General features: G+C 39.9%; 1 protein-coding gene across 1 annotated transcript in view; it reads left to right on the forward strand.

The window, feature by feature from the left end:
- LOC125453243 (cilium assembly protein DZIP1-like) overlaps positions 1-25,697 on the forward strand; it is a 100,569-nt gene that overhangs the window by 32,081 nt on the left and 42,791 nt on the right. The window contains exons 7-11 of the mRNA XM_059646960.1: positions 1,084-1,208; positions 2,186-2,352; positions 4,154-4,212; positions 4,635-4,717; positions 7,555-7,698. Of these exons, the coding sequence (XP_059502943.1) occupies positions 1,084-1,208; positions 2,186-2,352; positions 4,154-4,212; positions 4,635-4,717; positions 7,555-7,698 (578 nt within the window). The remainder of the gene's footprint in view (positions 1-1,083; positions 1,209-2,185; positions 2,353-4,153; positions 4,213-4,634; positions 4,718-7,554; positions 7,699-25,697) is intronic.

Raw genomic sequence — 25,697 nt, forward strand, 5'->3', positions numbered from 1 at the left:
TGTTTTTTATATTCTTAAACATGGCGTACTGTTTTCAAAGTTTTTTTGGGACTGTAAAGCTGTTCTTTTATTGTACTGAACAGATTCATTTTATTCAAAAAGAAATTGTCTCTAATTTTCCTGATACCTTTGCTTATTTTTATCATGTGCTGTGTTCTCTGTGCCGTGATTGTTTTTATTTATTCAGTGGAGCCAGTATTATTGTTCATTTCAAGTGCCCTTCATAGATCATAGAATTCCTACCGTGTGGAAACAGGCCCTTTGACTCAACAAAGCATCCCACCCAGACCCATCCCCCTAAACTACACATTCCTAAACACTATGAGCAATTTAGCATGGCCAGACCACCTAGCCTGCACATCTTTGGGCTGTGGGAGGAAACCCATGCAGACACAAGGAGAATGTGCAGACTCCACACAGGCAGTTGCCTGAGGGTGGAATTGAACCTGGATCCCTGATGCTGTGAGGCAGCAGTGCTAACCGCTGAGCCACCATGCTGCCCTTCATCTAATAAGGTCTTAAGGGATGCCTGACACCTAATGGAATGAAGGAACAAGTAATAGATAGATTATTTAAGGATTAATTTGGATGACAATTGTTTGTATAAATATGGGACGCAAATAGTGGAGTATGAATTTTATAGTGCTGTTAACTGAAAGAAAGCTGTTACTAAAAGTGGGATTTTGATTCTGTTCAAAAACGTACATTTTCTGCTTTTTTTGAGTGGTGAATTTCCTTTTTGAGTCACTGTAATTCATTTGTTGTAGGTACACCTACAATGCCATTAGGGAGGGATTTTGACCCAGTGACAATGAAGATGGCTTGGAGGGGAATTTGCAGGTGGTGGTGTTCCCATGCATCTGTTGCCTGTGTCCTCCTCGGTAATAATTATTGTGGGTGTGGAAAATGCTGTTTAAGAAGCATTAGTGGACTTTGGCAGTGAATCTTACAGAGGATATATCATCTGGACTCTTAGTTTTCAGATGTTGATCTCAAGACTTGCCTCAAGTACTACGATTTGATATCTGCTGAAAAACCTTGCCAATTTTCTATGGCTAGTTCATATAATTGTTATGCCAACAGAAAAGCAGAAGAAGAATGAATCTGTAAAGATCCAGGACGAAATAGATCAGTTGAAAAAGCAATTACAACATATTCAGTCCCAGCTAGAAACTGAGAAGCAGCTGTATTTTAAAACACATTCTCAGGTATGATTACTGAAATGAGCCTTCGCACTGGGCTGCCTATTTTCTGTTAAAATTAATATTAAACTATTGCAAAGCAAAAATGTTTCAATTAACATTATTTGCTAATGTGAATTTAGTGTCTGTCTCCTTGCAGGAGGCAAGTTTGTGTAAACCTTGTGTCCTCCTGGGGCTGTGTCTCTATTTTTGGGATGGGCTGAGTGTGCCACCCTCTTGAGAAGAGTACCTACACAGGAATTCCCTGACTTTCCCAGAAACTGTCTGATGTGAGCACTGTCTTCATGCTGCACTGCCTACCAGCTGATGTCATGCTGAGCTTCCTAAATTGGACCATACAAGTCCAGTGAACAGGTGGTCCAGAAGAATAATTCCTTAAAGGGCCATGTATCTAACTTTCAAGCAAGCTGAATTTGAGCAACTTGTGCTATAATGAAGCATTCTGGAGTATTTCTGGAAGTATTATGCTGAGTACCTGCACCTATTTTTTCTGCATCCTTTACAGAGATGATTGACTGTTAACTGCCCTCTGGGATTTGCAATAAATGCTGACCTAGCTGGCGATGCCCTCATCCAATGAATGAATGAATAAGTAAATATTAGCCTGGGGTCCTGGATTACCAACCCAATGACACTGCTACTATGCGACCAATTATACTGAGTCTTAGAACCAAGGAACGAATGTTCCTGTATCTTTAGCAACAGCTTTAAAACCTTAGTTCGGGATGAAATATTTGGTTAATAATCCTCCTGTCTAAATGAATTTGAAACAGCACACATGTTCAGTGCTTTTATTTTGTTTCATTCTGATGTAATTTCACACTTATGCTTGTTCAGACATGGCAAGAAGATGCAGTGGTTCTTTAAATATAGCAGTTTTTAGATTCATTTGTTCTGAAATTTGTGCTGTTTTGAAATCAACAAAATATCTTCATACATTCGTTTTGCACCTTACAGACTTAACATGGCCTGATATATTTTAGGAACTTGAAAAAAGAAGAATGGAAGAAAATGAAACAATAAAAAGCTTTGAAAGATGGAAGGAGGAAGAAAAAAAGAAGCTGAATAGTGAGATGGAGAAAATGAAAGAAATGCTTGCTGAAGAGTTTAGAGAAATGACTGAAAAGAACACTGCATTGGAAAGAGTTAAGTAAATTTGTAGCCCCATTTTGTGCACTTATACAAATACATAAAAGGTATGACTTGCTTTCTTACTCTACTGGCATAGTAACTACTTAATGAGTTTTTATGTAGCAATTAGAAACTATTTTAATCATTATTAATCTCATTCATGTATGGAGAATTTTGCTTTTCATGAAATGATTATCACATCCTAGTAGAGCAATTCCTGTATTTTAGCATAAATTCTTGGCCTGTTGCATAAGAAATAGAAGCAAGAGTAAGACAGTTCAAGCCTACCTTGCCATTCAACAAGACAATGGCTAACAGCCCTCATTTTCTGTTTTAAGTGCCAGCTATCATAACCTTCAACTCCGCAATATTTAAAAAATCTATCTACCTCCTCTTTTAGATAATGTCAGTGACCTATCCTGTACAACTGCCTGGGTATAGACTTCTAGACTTTCACTACCTTCTGAGAGAAGACATGCCTTTGCATCTCAGTTTTAAATGAGAGGTACCTAATCTGGCATTCCTCCACTCGTGGAAATCACTTCTCACTTTTGTTCTGTCAAGCTTACTCAGAACCTTGTATATTTCAATATGACCAAATCCCATTCTTCTGAACTGTAATGAATAAAGGCCTAACCTAGTTGCCCTTTCTTGATCGGTCAAACCTCTCATTCCAAAATTCAGCCAAATGAATCTCTTCTGAATTTCCTCCACCGCTATGACATATTTTCTTAAATATGAGGGGCAAAACTACGTAGCAGTCCAAGTTTGGCCTCACCAACAACCTGTACAGTTGTAAAAAGACTTCTGTATTTTCAGCCCTATAGCACAAAATACTAACATTCCATTTGCCTTCTTAATTACTTGCTGCACCATGATGTTAACTTTTTGTGTTTCTGAGATTAGAATACCTAGATTTCTTAATGCTCCACCTCTTTGGAGTCTCTCTCCTTTTAAATAATAGTCAGCCTTTTGATTCTTCCTACCCAAGTACATGACCTTACAGATTCCAACATTAAAGTCTAATTGCCAAGTTTTTTTGCCTACTCAAACCTATTCTGTACCTCCTTGCAGATTCGTTATGTCTTTGTTGCAACATGCCCTCCCAAGTACTTTTGCATCATCTTCAAATTTGGATTCATTTCCATCTGCCCTCTCTAAGTCATTAATTCAGATTGTAAATAATTGACCCCCTAGGACTGAACCTTTTGGCACCACCCTAGTTACGTCTTTACAACCTGAAAATAATTAGTATCAACTCTGACTTCTGTTTGTTCTCCTCAATTAATGCTAATCAGTTACCCACAATACCGGAACTCCTATCTTAGAATCAGAGTCATACAGCACGGAAACAGACCCTTCGGTCCAACTTGTCTGCGCGGATTGGACATCCCAATCTGACCTAGTCCCTCCTGTCAGCATTTAACCCATACCCCTCAAAACCGTTCCTATTCACATACACATTCAGATGCCTTTTAAATGTTGCAATTGTACCAGCCTCCAACGCTTCCTCTGGCAACTCATTCTATACACGCACCACCCTAAATGTGAAAAGGTTATCCTCAGGTCCATTTTAAATTTTTCTCCATTTATCTTAAACTCATGCCTTCTAGCTTTGAACTCCCCCACCCCTAGGTAAAAAAGCTTTTGGCTATCCATCGTGCATTTATAAATCTCTATAAGGTCACCCCTCGGCTTCCGACGCTGCATGAAAAATGCTACAACCTATTCAGCCTCTCCTTGTTACTCAAACCCTCCAGTCCCAGAAACATCCTTGTAAACTTTTCTGCACCCTCTCAAGTTTAATGTCTTTCCTAAAGAACAGCGACCGAACTTGTACACAATATTCTAAAAGTGGCCTATGTATCTGAACACCTAGGTCTGTCTCTTCGATACCACACCACAGGGCACTTTCGTTAACTGTGCAATTCCCACCCTGGTTTGTCTTAGCAAAATGCAATACCTCACATTTATTTAAATTCTGCCGCGCCTCAGCCCTTTGGCCCACCTGATCAAGATCTCGTACACTTAGATAACCTTCTTCACTGTCCACTATCATCAATTTTGGTGTCATCCACACATTTACTAACCGTGCCGCCTCCTATCCAATTCATTTGTAGGAATGTTGAAAAGCGGTGGACCCAGAACCGATACATGTGGTACACAGCTGGTCACAGGGCTCCAGTCCGAAAAGCAACCCTCTACAGTTACTCTCTGTCTCCTGCCTTCAAGCCAATTTTGTATCCAATTGTCTAGCTCTCCCAGATCCCATGTGATCTAACCTTGCTACCCAAACTACAGGACGGAACCTTGTCGAATGTTTTGTCGAAGCTGATATAGACAACTTTTACTGCTCTGACTTCATCTGCCTTCTTTGTCACCTCGTAAGAAACCTCAACCAAGTTAGCGAGATATGATTTTCCATGCAACGGCAAGTTGACTATTCCTTATCATTCCCTACCTTTCCAAATGCATGTCGATTGTCTCACTTAGAATCCCCTCCAAACAACTTACTTACCACTGACATAAGGCTCGCGGGTCTATAGTTCCCTGGCTTTTCCTTACAGCCTTTCTCAAATAATGGCATCGCATTAGACAACTTCCACTCTTCCAGCACCTCACCGTCGCTGTCAGTGATACAAATATCTCAGCAAGGGCACTGTAATCTCTTCCCTAGCTTCCCATGAAGTTCCAGCAAAAACCTGATCATTTCTCAGGGATTTATCTGCCTTTATGCATTTTAAGACCTCCGACTCCTCCTCTCCTGTAATATGAACTCTTTTTCAAAACATCGCTATTTATTTCCCCAAGCTCCCTAGCTTAGATGTCCTTCTCCACAGTAAATACTGACGCAAAATATTCATTTAGCATTTCGTCCATCTCCTGTGGAGCTGCTCAAAGACAGCCAAAATGATCTCTAAGAGGCCCTATTCTCTCCCTAGGTACTCTTTTTTTTTTGCCCTTAATGTACTTATACAGTCTCTTTGGATTCTCCTTAACTCCATTCTCCAAAGCTATTTCATGTTCCCATTTTGCCCTACTCATTTCACACTTAAGTATATTCCTGTAGGATTCACTTGATCCCAGCTGTCTATACTTGACATCGGCTTCCTTCTTTTTCTTGACCAGAGGGTCAATTTTTCTAGTCATCCAGCAGTCCTTGCCCTACACACTATAAGAGGAACATGCTGACTGTGAACTCCCGTTATCTCCCATTTGGGGGCAGCACGGTGGGTCAGTGGTTAGCACTGCAGCCTCACAGCGCCAGGGACCCAGGTTCAATTCCAAGTCTCAGACCACTGTCTGTGTGGAGTTTGCACATTCTCCCTGTGTCTGTGTGGGTTTCCTCCGGGTGCTCCGGTTTCCTCCCACAATCCAAAGATGTGCAGGCTAGGTGGATTGGCCATGCTAAATTGCCCATAGTGTTCAGGGGTGTGTGGGTTATAGGGGAATGGGTCTGGGTGGCATGCTTCAAGGGGCAGTGGTTCTTGTTGGGCCGAAGGGCCTGTTTCCACACTGTAGGGAATCTAATCTAATCTCATTTTTAAAGGCCTCCCACTTCCCAATTGTCCCTTTACCTGCAAATCACCTTCCTGAACCAACTTTTGAAAGTTCCTGTCTAATACTGTCAAAATTGGCCCTGTTACAATATTGCACTTTAGCTTATAGGCCAGTTCTATCCTTTTCCGTAACCATTTTAAAACTAATAGAATGATGATCACTTGCTCCCAAATACTCCCCCACTGACACCTGAGCCACATTCCCTGCTTTATTTCCCAACGGAAGGGCGAGTATCGGTCCTTCCATAATAGGTATATCCATATATTGAATAAGAAAGTTAATTCCTAATTACTCACCATCCCACCCCTTACAACTATGGCATTCCCAGTCTATGTTTGGAAAGTTAAAATCCTGTACCATTGTCACCCTATTATTCTTATAGATATCTGGGATCTCCTTACATATTTGCTTCACAGTTTCCTGCTGACTGCTGGAAAGCCCATGATACAATTTCAACAAGTTGGTCGTTCCTTTCTTATTTCTTAGCTCCACCCGTGTATTTCACTGGATGATCTCCCAGGAATATCCTTCCGAAATACAGTCATAATGTTATTCTTAACCAAAAACACCACTCGCTCACCTCTTTTGCCTCTCTTTTTATCGTTGCTATAACATGTATACCCCGGAACATTAAACTGCCAGTTCTGTCCATCCCTGAGTTACATTTCTGTATTAGATATGATATGCCAGTCCCATGTTCTCAACCATACCTTAAGTTTCTTTACCTTACCTGTCATTAAATGTTGTGTAGTAACCTTTAATATGGCAGCTTAGCAGATGCCTTCAGACCATCTCAATAAATTACATCTACTGGTTCCATTGTATCAACACTTACCAAGCAGGTCCATTCTGGAAACGTGCCATCTTTTTTGCTCACTGGGGAGACAGGTGAGGGGGGAGATGGCAAGTTTAGACCCTTAAAATGTTGATAATTGATTACTTAAGAGTCTTAATTGCTCGTGAGTCATGCAAGTTCTTATCCAGCAATTCATTATCGAATGACAAGAATGAGTGAGTTTCTCTCCAGGGGCACCTCATCCATTTATTTCCTGTTCTGTCCTGCAATCTCCTAGGAGGGAACAATTGTGTACTTTCTTTCTATTTTACTTAGTCTTTATTTTCTTCCACTTCTATACATGGCATGATGTTAAATTGAATCATCTAATTGAAACTTCTAGTTTAGGCTGTATGGCTGAGTAGATACTTTTCAGTTTAAGATAACAAAGTGTGAAGCTGGATGAACACAGGAGGCCAAGCAGCATCTCAGGAGCACAAAAGCTGACGTTTTGGGCCTAGACCCTTCCGGAAGGGTCTAGGCCCGAAACATCAGCTTTTGTGCTCCTGAGATGCTGCTTGGCCTGCTGTGTTCATCCAGCTTCACACTTTGTTATCTTGGATTCTCCAGCATCTGCAGTTCCCATTATCACTGATACTTTTCAGTTTGTTTGTTTGAGATGACACCATGTCGATTGACCTGTTCACTCAAGAACCAGATCCCATTTAGAGATTTATACTGTTTCAGTTCCTTATTTATGCAGGGAAAATGTTCTGTATAAAAGTAAGAATTCTGTTCATTCATTACTGATCCCAAAATACAGGAAGTTGCATATGTTTGTGTTAATTAAATGTTAATTTTATGTTTATTACATGTCCTGTTAAGGAACTTTTGCAGGTAAAGAGTACTAGCATGCAACTTAAATCTAGTCTTGGAGCTTTGAAAAATGAACATGAACACAACATTCAGGAGGAAAGCCGACGATACCAACAGGAAGTGAAGGATCTTAAGAATATTTTGGAAAAACAGGTAAGCTAATTTAGTCTTGTGGATTGCCATCATAATGAATAAACTTTGAAGACTGTAATAGTATAAAATGCTTGTAATAAGTTATTAAACCACTGTATCTTATTTCAGACATTTTGTTCACTTGTTATGTTTCAAGCCATAGTATATTTATATTAGATTTTTATACAGAAGTACTGACAGTGTGGTTGTTAATTTAGATTTATTATTTTTCTTTGGATTATAAACTGGATAAGTTCTTGTTTTGTTGCAGTGATTGGTAGAAACATGAGCCATCTTTTGTTGACGTTGGAGCAGCATGGTGTATTTCTCGTGCTATTGTACTAGTGATCCAGAAGGTCAGGCTAATGCTGCAAATCCCGGCAAGACAGCTGGAGCATTTAAATTCATTTAATAAATTTGGAATAAAGATCTAATCCCAGTCATGGAGACTGTGATAACTTTGTTAATTATTGTTAAAAAAATCTGGGTCATTGCTGTCCTTTAGGGAAGAAATTATGCCTCTTTTCTTGATCTTATCTGCACAATGAGGATGAATTTTATTTTCCTTCTGAATTTGCCAAGCAATTAGATAAAGATTGCAAGCTAATCTCTTTGTATTGAATTGGATTAAAAGTGATTTAGTAAATGGAGACGTTGCAGTTGAAATGGTGCAGTAAACCTCAAGAAATGAAGTTGATTTTATTTTGGGGAACAACTTGGCAGCTTCAAATTGGTTTCATCAAGTTTTTTGAAAAAGCCATTAGAAGGAGAAGAAACCAACATGATCCACGTGAAACAACTCAAACTGTTGCCTGATTCTGTTGTAACAGGAAGAAAAAGAACTTAGTAAAAAAGATGATATAGAAAATCAGTTCTCAAGACTATTTTTGAAACTGTAAATAAAAAGAATTACCGTAAGAGTGAATTAAGGTGAATGAATGCCGAGACAGACAATTTTTTAACTGTTAGGGAATCAAAGGTTAGAGAGAAAAGGCAGGAACGTGGAGTTCAGTATGATAAGATCAGCCATGACCTCATTGAGTGGTGGAGCAGACTTGATGGTTTGAATAGCCACCTCTGCCCTTATATCAGATTGTCTTATGAACTTATGTAAAGAAAATGAGGCTGATGTTTAGCCTATCTTCCTTAATAGCAATACTACAGATGGATCCTGAGTTGAGAGAACTCTATCAAATTCTACTCAAATATTTAATCAAAACCATTACCTGAATGTTATTATTTAAAAGACAAAATGCTAAAGAAGAAATAGACACAACCTCAAATGCCGGTGGATAGGAGATGGAAGTTGTACATCAAGTGATGGTTTCATCTGATTATAGAAACAAAATGAGAAGCTCACAAAATTCCAATAGCAGGTATCAAGTAAATGCAAAAATACTAAAACATTTTTATAAGACACGATTCATGAAGCTGTTGAGAAATTTTGCCAAGTAGTTTGAGAATGCCAACTATCAATTAAACCTCCACCTTTAATTCTGACACCACCCTTCAAAAAACTTTAGCAGCCTTTTAATAAAGTGTGTAGGTCTTCAACCTCAGTTTTTTGAGGATATGACTAATAGAAAGTGGACAAGGTTGAATCAGAAGAAAACAAAGTGTGAAGCTGGATGAACACAGCAGGCCAAGCAGCACAAGGTTGAATCAGTAGATGTGTGCCCAGGCTTTCAGAAGGCTTTTAACAAGGCTCCACTCCAGAGATTAGTAAGGAAAATTAAATCTCATGGTTTTGGATGTAATGTAGTGACATGGATAGAGAACTGTTTGGCAGGCAGGAAGCAGAGATTTGGAATGAACAGGTCCTTTCCAGGCAGTGATGAGTGGTATAGTGCTGAGTTCAGCGCTAGGACCCCAGCTGTTCACAATAATATACATTAACAATTTGGATAAAGATGTTGAATGCAATCTCTCCAAATTTGAAGATGACACTGAGCTGGGTGGCATGTGTGCTGTGAGGAGGATACTAAGAGGCTGCAGGGTGAATTGGGCAGGCTGGCGGAGTAGGCAAATACTTGGCAAATGCAATATAATGTGGTTAAATGTGAGGTCACCCACTTTGGTGACAAACAGGAAGGCAGACTATTATCTGAATGGTGGTAGTTCAGGAAAAGGTGAGATGCGGTGAGACCTGGGTGCCATGGTGAGTGGTCGCTGAACGTTGGCATGCAGGTGCAGCAGGTGGTGAGGAAAGTTAATGGCATGCTGGCCATTGGAATGAGAGGATTTGAGTACAGGAGTAGAATTATCTTGCTGCAGTTATACAGGCCTTGGGTAATGAGAGCAATTTATGTTTCCTGGTCTGAGAAGGAACATTTTTGGTATTGAGGGAATCCAGCAAAGATTCACCAGACTGATTCCTGGGATGGCAGGACTAACTAATAAAGACTGGATTGACTCGGTTTGTACTTGCTTGAACTTAGAAGAATGAGGGTGGATCTCACAGAAACATATAAAATTCTGCTAGGACCGGACAGGCTAGATGCAGGAAGAATGTTCCTGATGTTGTGGAGGTCCAGAGGCGAGAGTTCACAGTCTAAGAATAAGGGGTAAGCCATTCAGGACTGAGATAAGGAAGAATTTCTTCACTCAGACAGTTGTGAACCTGTGAAATTCTCTACCACAGGAAGCTTTTGGTGTCAGTTCATTAGATATATTCAAGACGGAGCAGGACGTGGCCCTTATGGCTAAAGGGATAAAGGAGAATGGGAGAAGGTAGGAATGAGATACTGAACTTGCATGATCAGCCCTGATCATATTTAGCTTGAAGGGCTGAATGGCCCATCCTGCATCTTTTTTGTATGTATCTGTGTTTAAATCCAGACATGAGAGTTAGTAGCTTTTAACAATTATTAACGGTTCAATAAGATTTCTTCAAAGTAGCATTTTTGGATACTATTATTGCAAAAACTGACTGGAAAAATTAACCCTTTTGTTTAAAAGATATGGGTTGCCCAAATAAATAGAATCAGGTGAATATTGAAGTTTTATGTTCCAAATATTCAAACAAGTGATAAATAATTTGGGAATGAAGCAACTTTACAGCTTTAAGCTTATCATCTACGACGTTACGGAGCATTGTAAAGATGGTATCAAAATTTAAAGGCTATGATTACAGTTTATTGTCAGGAATGCCCTAGTTTTTGGTATAAAGGAATCCCCCTGTCAGTGTTTGCCATTAAGGATGCCTGCATGTGTCCACAAGATTCCTTCCTTTTGAACTGAAATGCAGACATGAGGTGAGAGGGTCCCTTAAATTAATAATCTAAAAATGTATCTGGCAATGTTCACTTTTGACCAATATGTAAAATTTCCAAACTAAAGTAGCCAAAGTATATGAGTTGGCCAAAAAAGTGTGTTTAACAAACAATGAAACGTAGAGCAAATAAAAAAATCGAAGCCCTAAATTCTGTTGCTGCAGACAAAGTGCCGATACTGTAATGTATCCCTGGAGAACCATTACATGTTCACTGAAACTCAGCAAATCAAACAGAAAATTAATGATGAAGAGTGTACAATGTCCACTCTGGACAGGAGAAAAAAAAAATCAGTGAGTGTGTCAGAACAGTCAGAACAGAAGTATTTTTACAGCCATGGAAGAAATAGGCAATAAAGTTAGAATATTAAAACAACTTGAGAATGAATCAGAAATTAAAATTGTTAAAGTTCAACCTTCCAGGAGTCAAATTGGGAAAAACAGTCTCAACAGAATTTTGCGCTATTGCCTGGTAAATGTTCCAGCCTACCTTATTTGGCAGAATTTTGTAATTACAAAAGCTAATACAGCTTCATCAATTAATTTGTGTCAGTAGGCCAGGAAAGATGTTTTGGCAAGACATGATGTTAACATAAGATATGTGTTGCCCATAAAATAATACCCTTACAGACTCACTTCAGAGGAATTATGGCACAAGCACAAGATAAGATAGACAATGTTTGTGATTATTGAACCGAGTTGCAGTAGCTAGGGAGCTCACCTGTTTTGATAGTGCCAAATATTATGTATTGATTATCATAAATTCAATGCAATAACACATGTGGATTCATGTCTGATTCCATGATTGGAGGGTTTGTGGAGAGGATTGGACAAGCATGATATAGTATTAAAAAATTGTTTAAACATTGCTGAAAGGAGGCTAAAAATTTGAAGCTTTTTGCTTTGCACTTATCAGAACTAAGATGTAAGAAAGAGACTCTTTGCCTAAAAAAAAGGCACCATTTTATCCAGAATTTGAAAAGGGCGATTATTGGCTAGACGTGGAGTCAGAACAAGAAAAGTTAATAGTCAGCCTTAACACCTAGACCAGACAGGTGAGAGGGTTGCTGTAAGTATGAAACAGAGATTTGCTGTATCTACACAAAGTATGTACAGATTCCTTTAGTTACATAAAACGGGGTCTTCAGTATTTAGGTATGTAGTTCCTAGCAGGACAAATGCATCACATTGTGAGCTTGGCCAATAATCTCAAATTTGTTTCTAGTATAACTTTCAATAGCAGAATCACATCAAAAGGTGGATATGTATTTCAGAGTCTTGCGAACATGGATTTGTTAAATATGAACATTGTACTGTGAGCTGCGAATGGTCGATGGTACATGTTGTTTAATATGGGGTCCTCCAGTTTTTTGAGGTGTATGGCTTACATATCTGGCATCACATTGCCACTGAAACTCGTGTCATCCTTTGCATTAACTCATTGGATGTGGATGTTGTGGCTGGACCTGCATTTATTTCTCATCTCTAGCTGTCCTCTAGAAGGTGTTGGTGAATTCCCAATGGATATGTCAATAGATCAGGTATAGTGACTTTCTCTTATCAGCTTATTCCTTCCCTCTCGGTGTAAGGCTTATGGAATTTGTGAGAAATGCACTTCCTTTCAATGTGTGTGTTAAAGTACATAAGTAGGAATCCCTCAGATTTATTAATGGTACTCTAAATTCCCCTTTGCATAGTGTTTATTGAAGGATTATTTTGGGTGAAGGTTGCAGTGCCATAGAGCAGTTCTATACATTGAATCAAGTCATAATTTTTAAACTAGCCTGCAAACTTTAGTGTCAGCTTGCGAACTATGTATGCTAAGGATTTTTATTTGCCAAGATGACAGTTTATCAAAGTAAAATACTGGAGATGTGTGAAATCTGACAGCAAAAACAAAATTGGAAATACTCAACACGACAGGCACTTAAGAGGAACAAAGGTAGTATTTCAGTTTGAAACTTTCAATGGACCTGAAGGAAGTTAGAAAACAAACAGGTTTTAAGGCATGGGGAAAGATCCGAAGACATCGGCTATTCGGGTGGAGGTCAGGAGAGATTAATTTATGAAACGCCAAGGAACATAGTAATGAGTTTGGTAAAGATAAAAAAAGGTGTGTACACATGAATAGTGAATGGATATATCACAACTGTCTGAATGGAGCACGAAGGGCTATAGAAAAAAATGAATCAACCAAGCTAGAGAAAAAAAACTACCAAGATGGAGAGACGGATGTGTTTTAAAATCGTTGAAGTCACTGTTCATTGCAGAGATCTGTTGAGTGCCAAGTTGTAAGATGAGGTGATGTTCCTTGAGCTTGTATTTAGCTTCACTAGAACATTATGACAGACCAAAGACAGAAGGTCAGAGAGAAAATAAAGTGCATAATTTAATGAGCAGCAAGTTTTGGGTGTTGTACTTGCAGACAATGTGGAGTATTCTGCAGACCGGCCACCCACTCTGTGTTAGGGCTCTATATATACAGCAGATGGACATTGTGAGCAGTGAATATCATATTCAGTTAAGAGAAGTATATGTAGTGGCTGTTTCACTTGGAAGTATTGTTTGGTGCCTTTGGTGAGAAGAGAGATGTTAAAAAGTTAAAGTTTTCACCTGGATGGGGAAGGCTGTGATTGGTGGTGGTGCAAATGACAAGATGATCTTTTCAATACAGAAGCTGAAGGGGTGGAAAGTAAAGACATGATGATACTATTATGCTTCTGGGAATTAGAGAAAGGAAAGAGAGTGATGGAGAGTGAAATGGATCACGAACCGTGCAAGGCCCTGTCAACTGTGCTAAGGGAGAAATCTCAGTCGAACAAAAGGGAAGTTGTATCAAAATTGTATCCAGTATGGAAGGTTGTGTCGTTTGAACAGATATGACAGGGATGAAGAAACTTGGAGAATGGTACAGATTCCTTACAGGAAGTAATGTGTGAATATGTAGTCAACGTAAGTTGGTAGGGCTTATAAAATTAATTGTGGGACCTTGGGTAGCGTTGTAGAACAGAGGGACCTAGGGGTACATGTTTTGAAGTTTGCGTCACATATACACAGGGTGGTTAAAAAGGCATTTGGCACGCTTGCCTTCATTGCTCAGACCTCAGATAGGAGTTGTGAAGCCATGTTGAAGTTGTACAGGACATAGGTGAGGCCTCCTCTCGAATACAATGCCCAGTTCTGTTGCCCAGTTATAGGAAGGATATTATTGAGCTAGGAAGGATTCAGAAGAGATTTACCAGCGTGTTGCTGGGTATGGAAGGTTTCAGTTATAAAGAAAAACTGGATAGGCTTGGACTTCTTTCACTGGAGCTTAGGAAGTTTAGAGGCAACCTGATATAAGTTTAAGTATACCTCTATTATTTTATAGACTTAATAGTAGTTGTCTTTTCCCTAGGATGGTGGATTTCAAGACTAGGGGGCACATTATTTAGTTGAGAGGAGAGATATTTAAAAAGATATGAAACAATTTTTTTATATAGAGGGTGGTTTGTGTGTGGAACGAACTTTCTGAGGAAGTGATGCGTGTGGGTACAAATACAATAAGTACATGAATAGGAATGGTTTGGAGAGATGTGAGCCAGGAGCAGGGAGGGGGGACTGGTTTAGTTTGGTATTATGTTCAGCATGGAGTGCTCGGAATTATGTTCAGCATTGGACCTATTAGGGTCTGTTCCTATTTTGTATGACTCTATGACCAGATCTGTGAGTCTAATGATTTGTAGTGAATATTGGTTGATACCCACCTCAGAAGTAGAAATATTAGAGTCCAGGAAAGGAAGTAAGATATCAGAGATAAACAGTGTGAAGATGAGAGAAGTGTTCATGTCAGAAATAGTTTGTATTTGTGTGGTCTCCTATCAACATAGTAGAAATAGAGGGAAGTGAGTGAGCATGATTAGAAATATAATAAGGAATGGCCTCCATACCCCTCAGAACATTTAGCTATAGCAATACCTTTTTTGTTTGGAGAAATTGAGTTAAATTAAAGGAGAAATTGTTCATAATGAGAGCAATGTTGATGCTGACATTAATGGTAATAGGTGGAGATTGTTTGGATCTCCATTTAAGGAAGAAGTGGAGAGCTCTTAGATCATCCCAGTGAAAGTGTAGATGAATTGGCTGCTCATGGAGAAGAGGAGACATTTATGGCCAGGAAACTGGAAAATTGTCAAAGTGACAGAGGATACAGGAACAGTTAAGGAAGTGGCAGAGACATTAAGGAATGTTGGCAGAGACTCATTATGGGAAGAAAAAGTAGTATTCAAATTGGTGGCAATAAGTTCTGGGAGATGAGAACAGGCTGAAACAAGAGGAGGACTTTGAAGCAGGGTGTTTATGGTTGAGGGACTCTGAGTTTAGAGGCTGTGGAGGGGTTATCACCAAAGGAAACAAATGAATGACAGTCTTAGATACTTTGTTACACAGTCATTGTGCAGTGGGTGGTGCGGGGAAGTGCCAGAGATATGATAGTCTATGCTAAATAGGGATCAGTGTGCCAGAAAAGAACAGACTTTTCAAAATGTTTGATGACATTGGGTTTGACTTGAGAGAATAATGTCCTACAAAATTAGAAGGAGATAGAATGGAGTGATTGAAGGGAGTAGAGATATTGCAATGGCCAATGTCATTCCAATGGATCTTAGTTAAAGCAACTAAAGAGTGTAAGAGGCCAGAGAGAGAGAGAGAGAGAGATCCAGATAGAAATAGAATATTGGAGTTGGATGAAATGTCCCTTTAAGCTGATGGAACTGTCCTGGGCAGAGAATTGGAGATGAGGGTAGGACGGAGGTGATGGAGAAAGGACTAGGTTGAGCTCAAAAATTATTTAGTTGGGTACACATTGGAATGTGATTGAAATATTTGCTGATGACTGGACATGTAGAGTCAAACAAGGGAAGATCAGGAGGCGTTAAGATGAGATGGGTTGGAGGGAAGGTATGTATGTGCAGGAAGAGTCTGGAGGGACTTCAGTAGTTATGAGTTGGCAAATCTTGAAATCCTTAACACCTCTAAAGAAGTTGTGGCATAAAAATGTCTAAACATGCTTTCCAGTGAAGAACTTTAGATAAAGCAACACCCATAGAATCCTTACAGTGGAAACAGGCCATTCAGCCCAACAAGTCCACACCACCCTTTGAAGAGCATCCCACACAGACCCAATCCTCTACCCTTTTCCTGTAACCTAGCATTTTCCATGTCTAATCCACCTAAATTCACACCCCTGGATGCTATGGGCAATTTAACATGGCCAGTCCTCCTAACCTGCACATCTTTGGACTGTGGGAGGAAACTAGAGCACCTGGAGGAAACCCACGCAGACAGGGTGTGAATGCACAATCTCTACGCAGACAGTGGCCTGATGGTAGAATTAATTCCGGGTCCGTGACACTGTGAGGCAGCAGTGCTAACCAGTGTGCTGCCCTCCTGTAGCCCTGCAGTCATCCTTTTTAGGCAACAATCCAATTCCTCACAATCTAAGGCAATGCTTTGTGAAATAGTTCTTTTCCCCCAGCTTGCCTATCTCTTTTTTTGTTTTGCCAATTACTTTAAATCTCTGGCCTTTTGTTCTTGATCCTTCCACCACAGGAACAGATTTTCTCTATCAATTTTGTCCATGATTTTGAATACTTCTACCAAATCTCCTCTCAACCCTCTTGAAAATTAACTTCTCCGATCTTTCTGTCTTAATGAAGTTCATCGTTCCTGGAATTATTTTCATGAATCCTTCGTGCAAACTGTCTCATGCCATCATAACTTTACATAACTTCCTTGCTTTTATGCTCACCTTACCATATTAATATGGCTTAGGATGCTATGTGTTTTATTAACCACACTCTCAATCTGTTCTGCCATATTCAGTGATTTGTACATCATCCTGTTAGTAAAACTAGTTGATTCAGGAGCCAAAAGGGAAGAAGCTTCCTGCACATTGATTGGCCAATTTTTGTGTTTGTATATTATGCCAACCCACCACCTTTCTAAACTCATTAATTGCGTGCAAGAGGCACAGATACCTGCATCACCATAGTTGCCTGCCACCATTAAGCCTATGTGGGAAATACCCAGATTCCGTTGTCACACCACTATCATGGAGGTATGTCTAAATGATGCTTTCAGACTGAACTTTGCTTCCCCTTATATCTATTGGCCCTGTAAACTAACCTATCTTTGATCTACCTGTTGAATTTGTAAGTTTTCGACTGCAATTTTCTTGATATGTCATGTTTTGCAGCCTCAAATATAACAGACATAAAGAAATTAGGCCAGCTGCAATCAAAGCACCCAAAATGGACTTCTCGCTTGTTAAATATTTAGTGAACTCTATTTGAAGCCAAAAACTGTAACTAAACATCACCTACAAAAAATTGAGCCGTGCATTTAAGTGTGGACACATTTTCAAAGAAATTAATATTTAAGCACTTAAACAAAATACTTATCCCAGCACTGTTTCTCAGGTGATTTAGTTGACAGATATCTTATTGTTGCCCCAGTAAGTAAATAAAATTTGTGATCCATATTGAGTCACGGTTCCTTAGTGGTTAGCACTGCTGCCTCACAGTACCAGTGAACCAAGTTCAATTCCAGCCTTGGGTGGCTGGCTGTGTGAAGTTTCTGCATTCTCCTCATGTCTGTGCGGGTGCATTCTGGTGGCTTCGGTTTCCTCCCACAGTCCAGAGATGAGCTGATTAGGTGGATTGGCCATGTTAAATTGCCCATAGTGTCCAGGGATGTGTCGATTAGGTGGTTTAGCCATGGGATATGCAGTGTTACAGAGATGGGATAAGGCTGTGGGTCAAGCTGAGATGCTCTTCTGTGGGTCAGTGTGGACTCAATGGGCTGAATGGCCTTCTTCCACATTGTAGGGATTCTATGAAAAAATCCCATTATGTTTCTAAACTATCAGCTTATAAAAGAAGGACTCTTAGAGCCTTGCCAAGTGCCATAAAGATTCATACAACTATACTAGATTGAGTGCCCAAACTGGTCCTACCAAATGTGCATTTTGGACAGTTAGCATCAATGCTAATAGAAGGGAAAGAAAAACTAAGAAAGAAAAAGCCAAATGAAAGCAAGAAAAACATTTATTTTGAAAAACCTCTGTTAATAATTGATTACCTGTCAGAATGAAGCACTGCAGTTCGTTTAATTGCCTCTGAGCCGGAGAGGTTGCTTAGCATTACAGGAGCACAAATCTCATGATTAGAAGGTACTTGTCCTGTAAGAACTACACACTGTGTTATCCCTGACTCCAGCATCGACAGTTCTTACTATCTGTAGTCCCTGCTTGGCTGTGTTTGGCCCATGTCACTTCGAACCTTTTCTATGCATGTACTTGTCCAAATGTCTTTAAAATGTAGCTCTAGCTGCATCCACCGCTTCCTCTGGCAGTTCATTCCACACACAAACCACTCTCACCTCATGTCCTTTTTAACATTCTAACATTCTGAGGTGAGTTCAATTGTCAATCAAGATGAAATTGCAGCAATTTTCTGAAAATAAAATGGAAGCTGCTGCTTTCATGAAGTTTATCATCCAAGCAAGAATGTATGATGCTTTGTAGTTCGTGGGCATTTCTTCCATACCAAAGATTGCTGAATGCTTTAAATTAATAATGCCAAGCTCTGTTGCTGTTCAATAATTTAGCACTAAATTCTGAGCCGACAAACATGTAGATTTCTTTCGTTGTCCTCGCAACATTTAACATTTTCTTTTGTGTTGAATTCGATTTGAATGTGATTTTTATATAGTCAGCTTTTCATGACAATGTCCAAAACTTTACTTACAATACAATGTCAGAATATTAAATTGTAAAATTAATTCCATAGCTGACTGATTTTTCTTTTGTTGGGCTAAATGGTCCAAAACATTTTTGCTTTCAGCTGAATTGAATGTTTTAAGCAAAACTGAAGTACCATTAAACAACAATATTTGTATGAACAAGTAAGATGAAGAACTGTGGATGTTGGAGATCTGAAACACACGCAACTTGAAATTGTTGGAAAAACTCAGCAGGTCTGGCAACATATTTAGAGAGTACACAGTGTCATAGAGTCATACAGCAATGAAACGGATCCTTCAGTCCGACTAGTCCATGCCGACTATGTTTCCAAACTAAACTAGACCCAACTTCTGAAGAAGTGTCCCCCCCGAAACGTCAGCTTTCCTGTTCCTCTGATGCTGCCTGGCCTGCTGTGTTCCTCCAGCTCCACACAGTGTTATCTCTGACTCCAGCATCGGCAGTCTTGCTATCTCTACTCTCTACTTGACTGTGTTTGGCTCATGTCACTTCAGATCTTTGCTATGCATGTACTTATTCACATGTCTTTAAAATGTTGCAGCTCTACCTGCATCCACCATTTCCTCTGGCATTTCATTCCACACGCAAACCACTCTCGCCGCATGTCCTTTTTAAAAATTTCTTCTCTCAGCTTGAAAATATGCCCTAGTTTTGAACTGCCCCACCTGGAGGAAAAGACCCTTGCTATTCATCTTAATTTTGCACCTCATGATTTTATAAACCTCTTTAAGGCCATCCCTCAACCTACTACACTCCAGTGAAAAAGGTTCCTGTATATCCAGCCTATTTTTATAACTTGAGCCCTCCATTCCCAACAACATTCTGGTAAACTTTTTCTGAACTCTCTCCATTTAATAATAGCCTTCCTATAGCACGGTGACGAGAACTGCATACAGTACTCCAGAAGAGGCCTTGTCAACGTCCTGTACAACCGCAATATGACATCCCAACTCTCATACCCAAATGTCTGAAGAATGAAGGCAAGTGTGCTAAATGCCTTCTTAACCATCCTGTCTACCTGTACCTGAACTCCTAGGTATCTCTATTCTACAAGATTACCGAAGGCTGTATCATTAATGATACAACTCCTGCCCTTGTTTTTTTTAACCAAATGCAATACTTTGCATTTATTCAAATTAAACTCAAAATGCCACTCCTCAGCCCATTGACCCAATTAGATTAGATTAGATTAGATTAGATTCCCTACAGTGTGGAAACAGGCCCTTCGGCCCAACAAGTCCACACTGCCCCTTGAAGCATCCCACCCAGACCCGTCCCCATCCCCATATAACCCACACACCCCTGAACACTATGGGCAATTTAGCATGGCTGTTCCACCTAGCCTGCACATCTTTGGACTGTGGGAGGAAACCAGAGCACCTGGAGGAAATACAGGGAGAATGTGCAAACTCCACGCAGGCAGTTACCCGAGGCTGGAATTGAACCCGGGTCCCTGGTGCTGTGAGGTTGCAGTGCTAACCAATTGATCAAGATCTTTTTGTAATCTTAGATAACCTCCTTCACTCTCCAGTATACCACCAGTTTTGGTGTCACCTGCAAATGTACCTACCATGCCTGCTACATTCTTATCCAAATTGTTCATATAAATGATAAACAAAAGTGGATCTAGTAACGAGCCCTATGGAACTCTGCTGGTCACAGGCCTCCAGTCAAAAAAAAGCCCTCCATCACCACTGTCTCCTACCGTAAAGCCAATTTTGGATCCAGTTGGCAAGCTCACTCTGGATCTCCTGATCTAACTTTACTAATTACTCTACCATATGCAACCTTGTCAAAGGCTTTACTAAAGTCCAGGTGTTAACATTTCAAGTTCAATGACCCTTCTGAATGTTTTCTCCCACAGATGCTACCAGACCAGAAATTCTGCTTTTGAATGTATGGTGCATATTTCTCTTTTGGTGCAGGGGATCGATTTTATATATTCATATTTACAACAGGCAAGTTAAATATTTCAAAACATGTGCAATGACCAAACAAATGTCAAGTGAGTCATAATTAACCTTTGATACTGAAGGAGGTACAGCAAGCTATAAATGCAATTTTCTCTAAAATACTGTTGCAATGATCCTGAGGCAGTTTTCATATAGTGGGAGCACCATTCTACGTAGGTAACTATTTAAATTCTTGCATTTAGACTTGAGAGCTCTTAGAGGTCCAAATAAATTGTACTGTAATTTGTTTTGTCTATGCATTATGACTGGATCAATAGTGCAACTACTGTAACTGATTTTCATGTTATTTATTTCCTTGTGAGTTAAGTGACAGAGGAACAAAAATTCCAAAATATTTGGAGCAAGTAGTGGTTTCCTCCACCTTGATGTTGCTAGTACTGCTGGTAGATTGTATACCACAAAACCATAATATAATTTGAAATTGAATTTATTTTCTATTAATTCATCTAATATAGAGAAATGTTGAGGGATGCAATGAGCACCATGGGTCCTAATTTGCATACTCCATTAAAAGTTTGAAGGACCCCATGTGGGCAGATGTTGACTGTGAACACTACTCCGAGGGAATGAATGTAGCCCGTATTGCGAGGAGTGTAGGAATTTATAAAAAAGACAAATGAAATCAGCAAAATAGAAAACAAAATGGAGGCAGAAGTCATGATCAGAAATTGCTTAATGTAATGGTCAGTGAGGAAGCTATAGAGTGCTAAGTTGAAAGATGCTGTTCCTCAATTTGAAGCTTGTTGAAAAGGAGGACGAGAAAGGTCAATCTGGGAGAAAGTTAGAGAATTGAAAGTACAGGTGGCCAGAAGCTCATTCTTATGGACTGAATGCAGGCATTCTGCAAAGTATTACTCAGTTTTACATTTAAACTCCCCCATATAGAGGATGCCACGTCATGAACAGCAAATTCAGTCTGAGTAATAAAGATGCTCTTTAGCTGATCCGTAAAATGATGAAACTGCAGACTACTTCAGGATCTGGCAGCTCCAAAAAGTGGAAACAGCTTTTCCACATCCACTCTTTCAAGCTCTTGTTTTTTTGAGGAATACGAGCTGCTTATATCAATAGCCCTTGAAAATGTCATGGTAAGCTGCCCTTTGAATCACTGCAGTTCATTTGTTGTAGCTAACTTAAAGTACCATTAGGAAGTACCATCATGATTTTAGCCAAGCAATAGGAAATGAATAACGATAATGTTCTCAGTCAGGATTGTGTAGGATTTGGAGGAGAAGTTGAAAGTGATGGTGTTCCAATGCTACTACTGCCTTTGTCCTTTACAGTGGTAGGAGTTATGCCTTTGGAAGGAGCCTAGGTGAGTTGTTGCTGTGTATGATACACACTGAATGCATCATTGATGGCGAGACTAAATGTTTAAGGCTGTGGATGGGCTGTCCTGGTTAATCTTGAGCTTCTTACATTTTGTTGATGTCATACATATTCAGGCAATTGAATGGTTTCACACACCTTATTAATGTATTGTATTGGCAAACAGACTAAACCTAAGCAGAATTCCCAGCCTCTTGTCTACTTTTGCAGTTACAATATTTATATAGCTGATGCAGTTCAGTTTCTGGTCAATGCTGTGGAGTTAATGATGTAAATGCTGTTATTCATCATACAGATATTAGATAATCTCTTGTTGGAGATGGTCACAGATGGGCGCTTATTTAAACAGTTTTAATGTTATTGAATGATGAGTAGTTTCTTTTCAATTTTCTTCAAATTGAAGAAAACTTCAGCTGACCTGAGAGTGATTTTGAAGACACCATCTCTGACACAACAGTACTTCATTGGGGTCTCACTGTGACAGCCCAGATTATGCATTAAAGTTCATGAGCGGGCATTAGCGTGATTAAAGGGAGTCAGCATGGTTTTGTGAGGGGCAGGCCATGCCTTACAAATCTTATTGAGTTCTTTGAGGAAGTCACAAGACAGGTTGACGAGGGCTGAGCAGTGGATGTGGTGTACATGGACGTCAGCAAGGCATTTGATAAGGTTCCCCATGGCAGGCTCATTCATAAAGTCAGGAGGTATGGGATACAGGGTGATTTGGCTGTCTGGATTCAGAATTGGCTGGCTGACAGGAGGCACAGAGTGGTTGTAGATAGTAAGTATTCTGCCTGGAGGTCAGTGCTGAGTGGTGTCCCGCAGGGCTCAGTTCTTGGGCCTCTGCTCTTTGTAGTTTTTATAAATGACTTGGATGAGGAGGTTGAGGGGTGGGTTAGTATGTTTGCTGATGACACAAAGGTTAGAGGTGCCGTTGATAGTATCGAGGGCTATTGCAGGCTTCGGCGAGACGTTGACAGAATGCAGAGCTGGGCTGAGAAATGGCAGATGGAGTTCAACCTGGATCAATGCGAAGTGATGCATTTTGGAAGGTTGAACTTAAATGCTGAATATAGGATTAAAGGCAGGACTCTCGGCAGTGTGGAGGAACAGCGGGATCTTGGTGTTCAAGTGCATAGCTCCCTCAAAGTTGCCACCCAGGTGGATAAGGTTGTTAAGAAAGCATATGGTGTTTTTGCTTTCAGGGGGATTACAGGGGGATCGAGTTTAAGAGCCGCGAGGTTATGCTGCAGCTCTACAAAACCCTGGTGAGACCACACTTGGAATATTGTGTCCAGTTCTGGTCACCCTATTATAGGAAAGATGTGGAGGCTTTGGAGAGGGTGCAAAGGAGGTTTACCAGGATGCTGGCTGGACTGGATGGCTTGTCATATGAGGAGAGGTTGACTGAGCTCGGACTTTTCTCTCTGGAGAGAAGGAGGAAGAGAGGTGACCTGATCGAGGTGTACAAGGTAATGAGATGCATGGATAGAGTCGATAGCCAGAGACTTTTCCCCAGGGCAGGGTTGACTGCCATGAGAGGTCATAGTCTTAAGGTGTTAGGAGGAAGGTATAGAGGAGATGTCAGAGGGAGATTCTTCACCCAGAGAGTTGTGAGCGCATGGAATGGTTTACCAGTGGTAGTTGTGGAAGCGGAGTCATTAGTGACATTCTAGCGAATGCTAGACATGCACATGGACAGCATTGAATTGAGGGGAATGTAGGTTAGGTTATTTTATTTTTGGATTAGGAATATTCCATGGCACAACATCATGGGCCGAAGGGCCTGTACTGTGCTGTACTTTTCTATGTTCTATGTTCTAAGCTATGCTTTTCATGGCATGGAACAAAGTGCTATCGCTAAGCCAAAGATGACAAATAGACTACTCATTATGTTTTGTACGAATGTGTATCTTTAGATGATTTTTTAAATCACTATCCATAGCAACTATTTAATCTATTACAACTGCTCATTTCATTATGTTTCTGCAACTTAAATTAACCAAGTTGAGAAATGGAATCAGTTAATTTACATAACATTAACTTTAAGGAAAAACAGTATTTACTTATGTTTCAACAGTAATTAAGTAGCTTGGATCTCTTAATAACTTATCTGTGAGAAATAACAATTTTTTGACACTTCAGGTAAACTAGGGATTGCTTTGTGTGTGTGAAACTGGTCTTTAGCTGTATACTATGACAGAACTGAAAGACCCCAACTCAAAGAACCAAATGCCTGACAAAAATGCTTCATTTTTTTCACAATTTGTTAGCTTAAATCTTATTTTTTTATTAAAATTGTGTACATTTCATGAACAACGTTGTATTTTAGATTAGCAAAGAAAGTGCATGAGAAAGCAGCAAAAAGGGTAGAATAATGCAAAACTCCAGGCAGTTTTTTTGTTAAGTAAATAAAGAACATGAGAATGACAAGGGAAAGAGTAAGGTCCATTAGGGACCACAGAGGGTAATTTGCGTATGGACCTGGAAGACAATGGAAAGCACAATACTGAACTTAGCATCAGGGTGGAGGGCTGTGAAATATTAAAATAAATTAGCAGAGGTGGAGAAGATACTAGAGGGCTTAGTTTTAAAATTTGATTAATCTGGAGGTTCTGATGAGACATATCCTGGGCTGTTGAGGGTGACAAGGACCCCTGGCAGTAATTTTGAAATCATCTCTGGCCACAGGTGAGGAGTCACAGAGATGTGCAGCACAGAAACAGATCTTTCAGTCCAACTCATTCATGCCGACCAGATATCCATATTAATCTAGTCCCATTTGCCAGCATTTGGACCATATCTCTGAAAACCCTTCCTATCATGACGTCTGGATGGGTGGAAGGAGCCCCAGGACTGCGCATTTGAAAAAAGGGACAAAAGAATAAACCAGGAAGTTACAGGCCAGTCAGTCTAACTTCAGTGGTAGGGAAGTTATAGGAAAAGATTCAGAGAGACAGAATATACCTGCTCTTGAAGAGACATGGATTAATAACAATCTTTTCTTTCTCGAAGAGAAGGTTGTATTTGACAAACTTTACTAAATGTTTTGAGGAGGTAACGGGGGTTTTGCTGAGGGTGTAATGCATTTGATGCCTATATGGGCTTTAGCAAGGCTTTTGATAAGATCCTTTCCTCACAGATGGGCTAAGTAAGTAGGAGCCCTTAGAATCCAAGATAAAATTGGCTGAGAAACAGTAAGCTAAGGGTGACAGTAGAGGTATGTTTGTGTTATCTGAAGTCTGCTTCCAGTGGGGTTCTGGTTGATTGGTGCTGGGGCCTTTGCTGGTTCTGGTGCATTAATGAGATGGATATAAATGTGGAGACTTTAATGCAGCTGATTGCAAATGACTTGAAAATTCCTAGAGTAGTAAATAGTCATAGAGATCTACGACACACAAAGGCCCTTTAGCCTGTTGTATCTGCATTGGCCAAAAACAACCGCCTAACTACTCTAATTGTATTTTCCAGCACGTGGCCTATAACTTTGAATGCCTTGACATCAGAAGTGCACAACTTCTTAAATTTATGAAGGTTTTTGTCTCTATTACCCTAATAGACAATGATTTCCAGATTCCAACCTCCCTCTGCAAGAAAAAGTTTTTCCTCACATCTCCTTTAAACCTTCTCCCCTTGTCTTAAATCT

The sequence above is a fragment of the Stegostoma tigrinum genome, chromosome 6 (genome assembly GCF_030684315.1).
Source record: "Stegostoma tigrinum isolate sSteTig4 chromosome 6, sSteTig4.hap1, whole genome shotgun sequence".
NCBI lineage: Eukaryota > Metazoa > Chordata > Chondrichthyes > Orectolobiformes > Stegostomatidae > Stegostoma > Stegostoma tigrinum.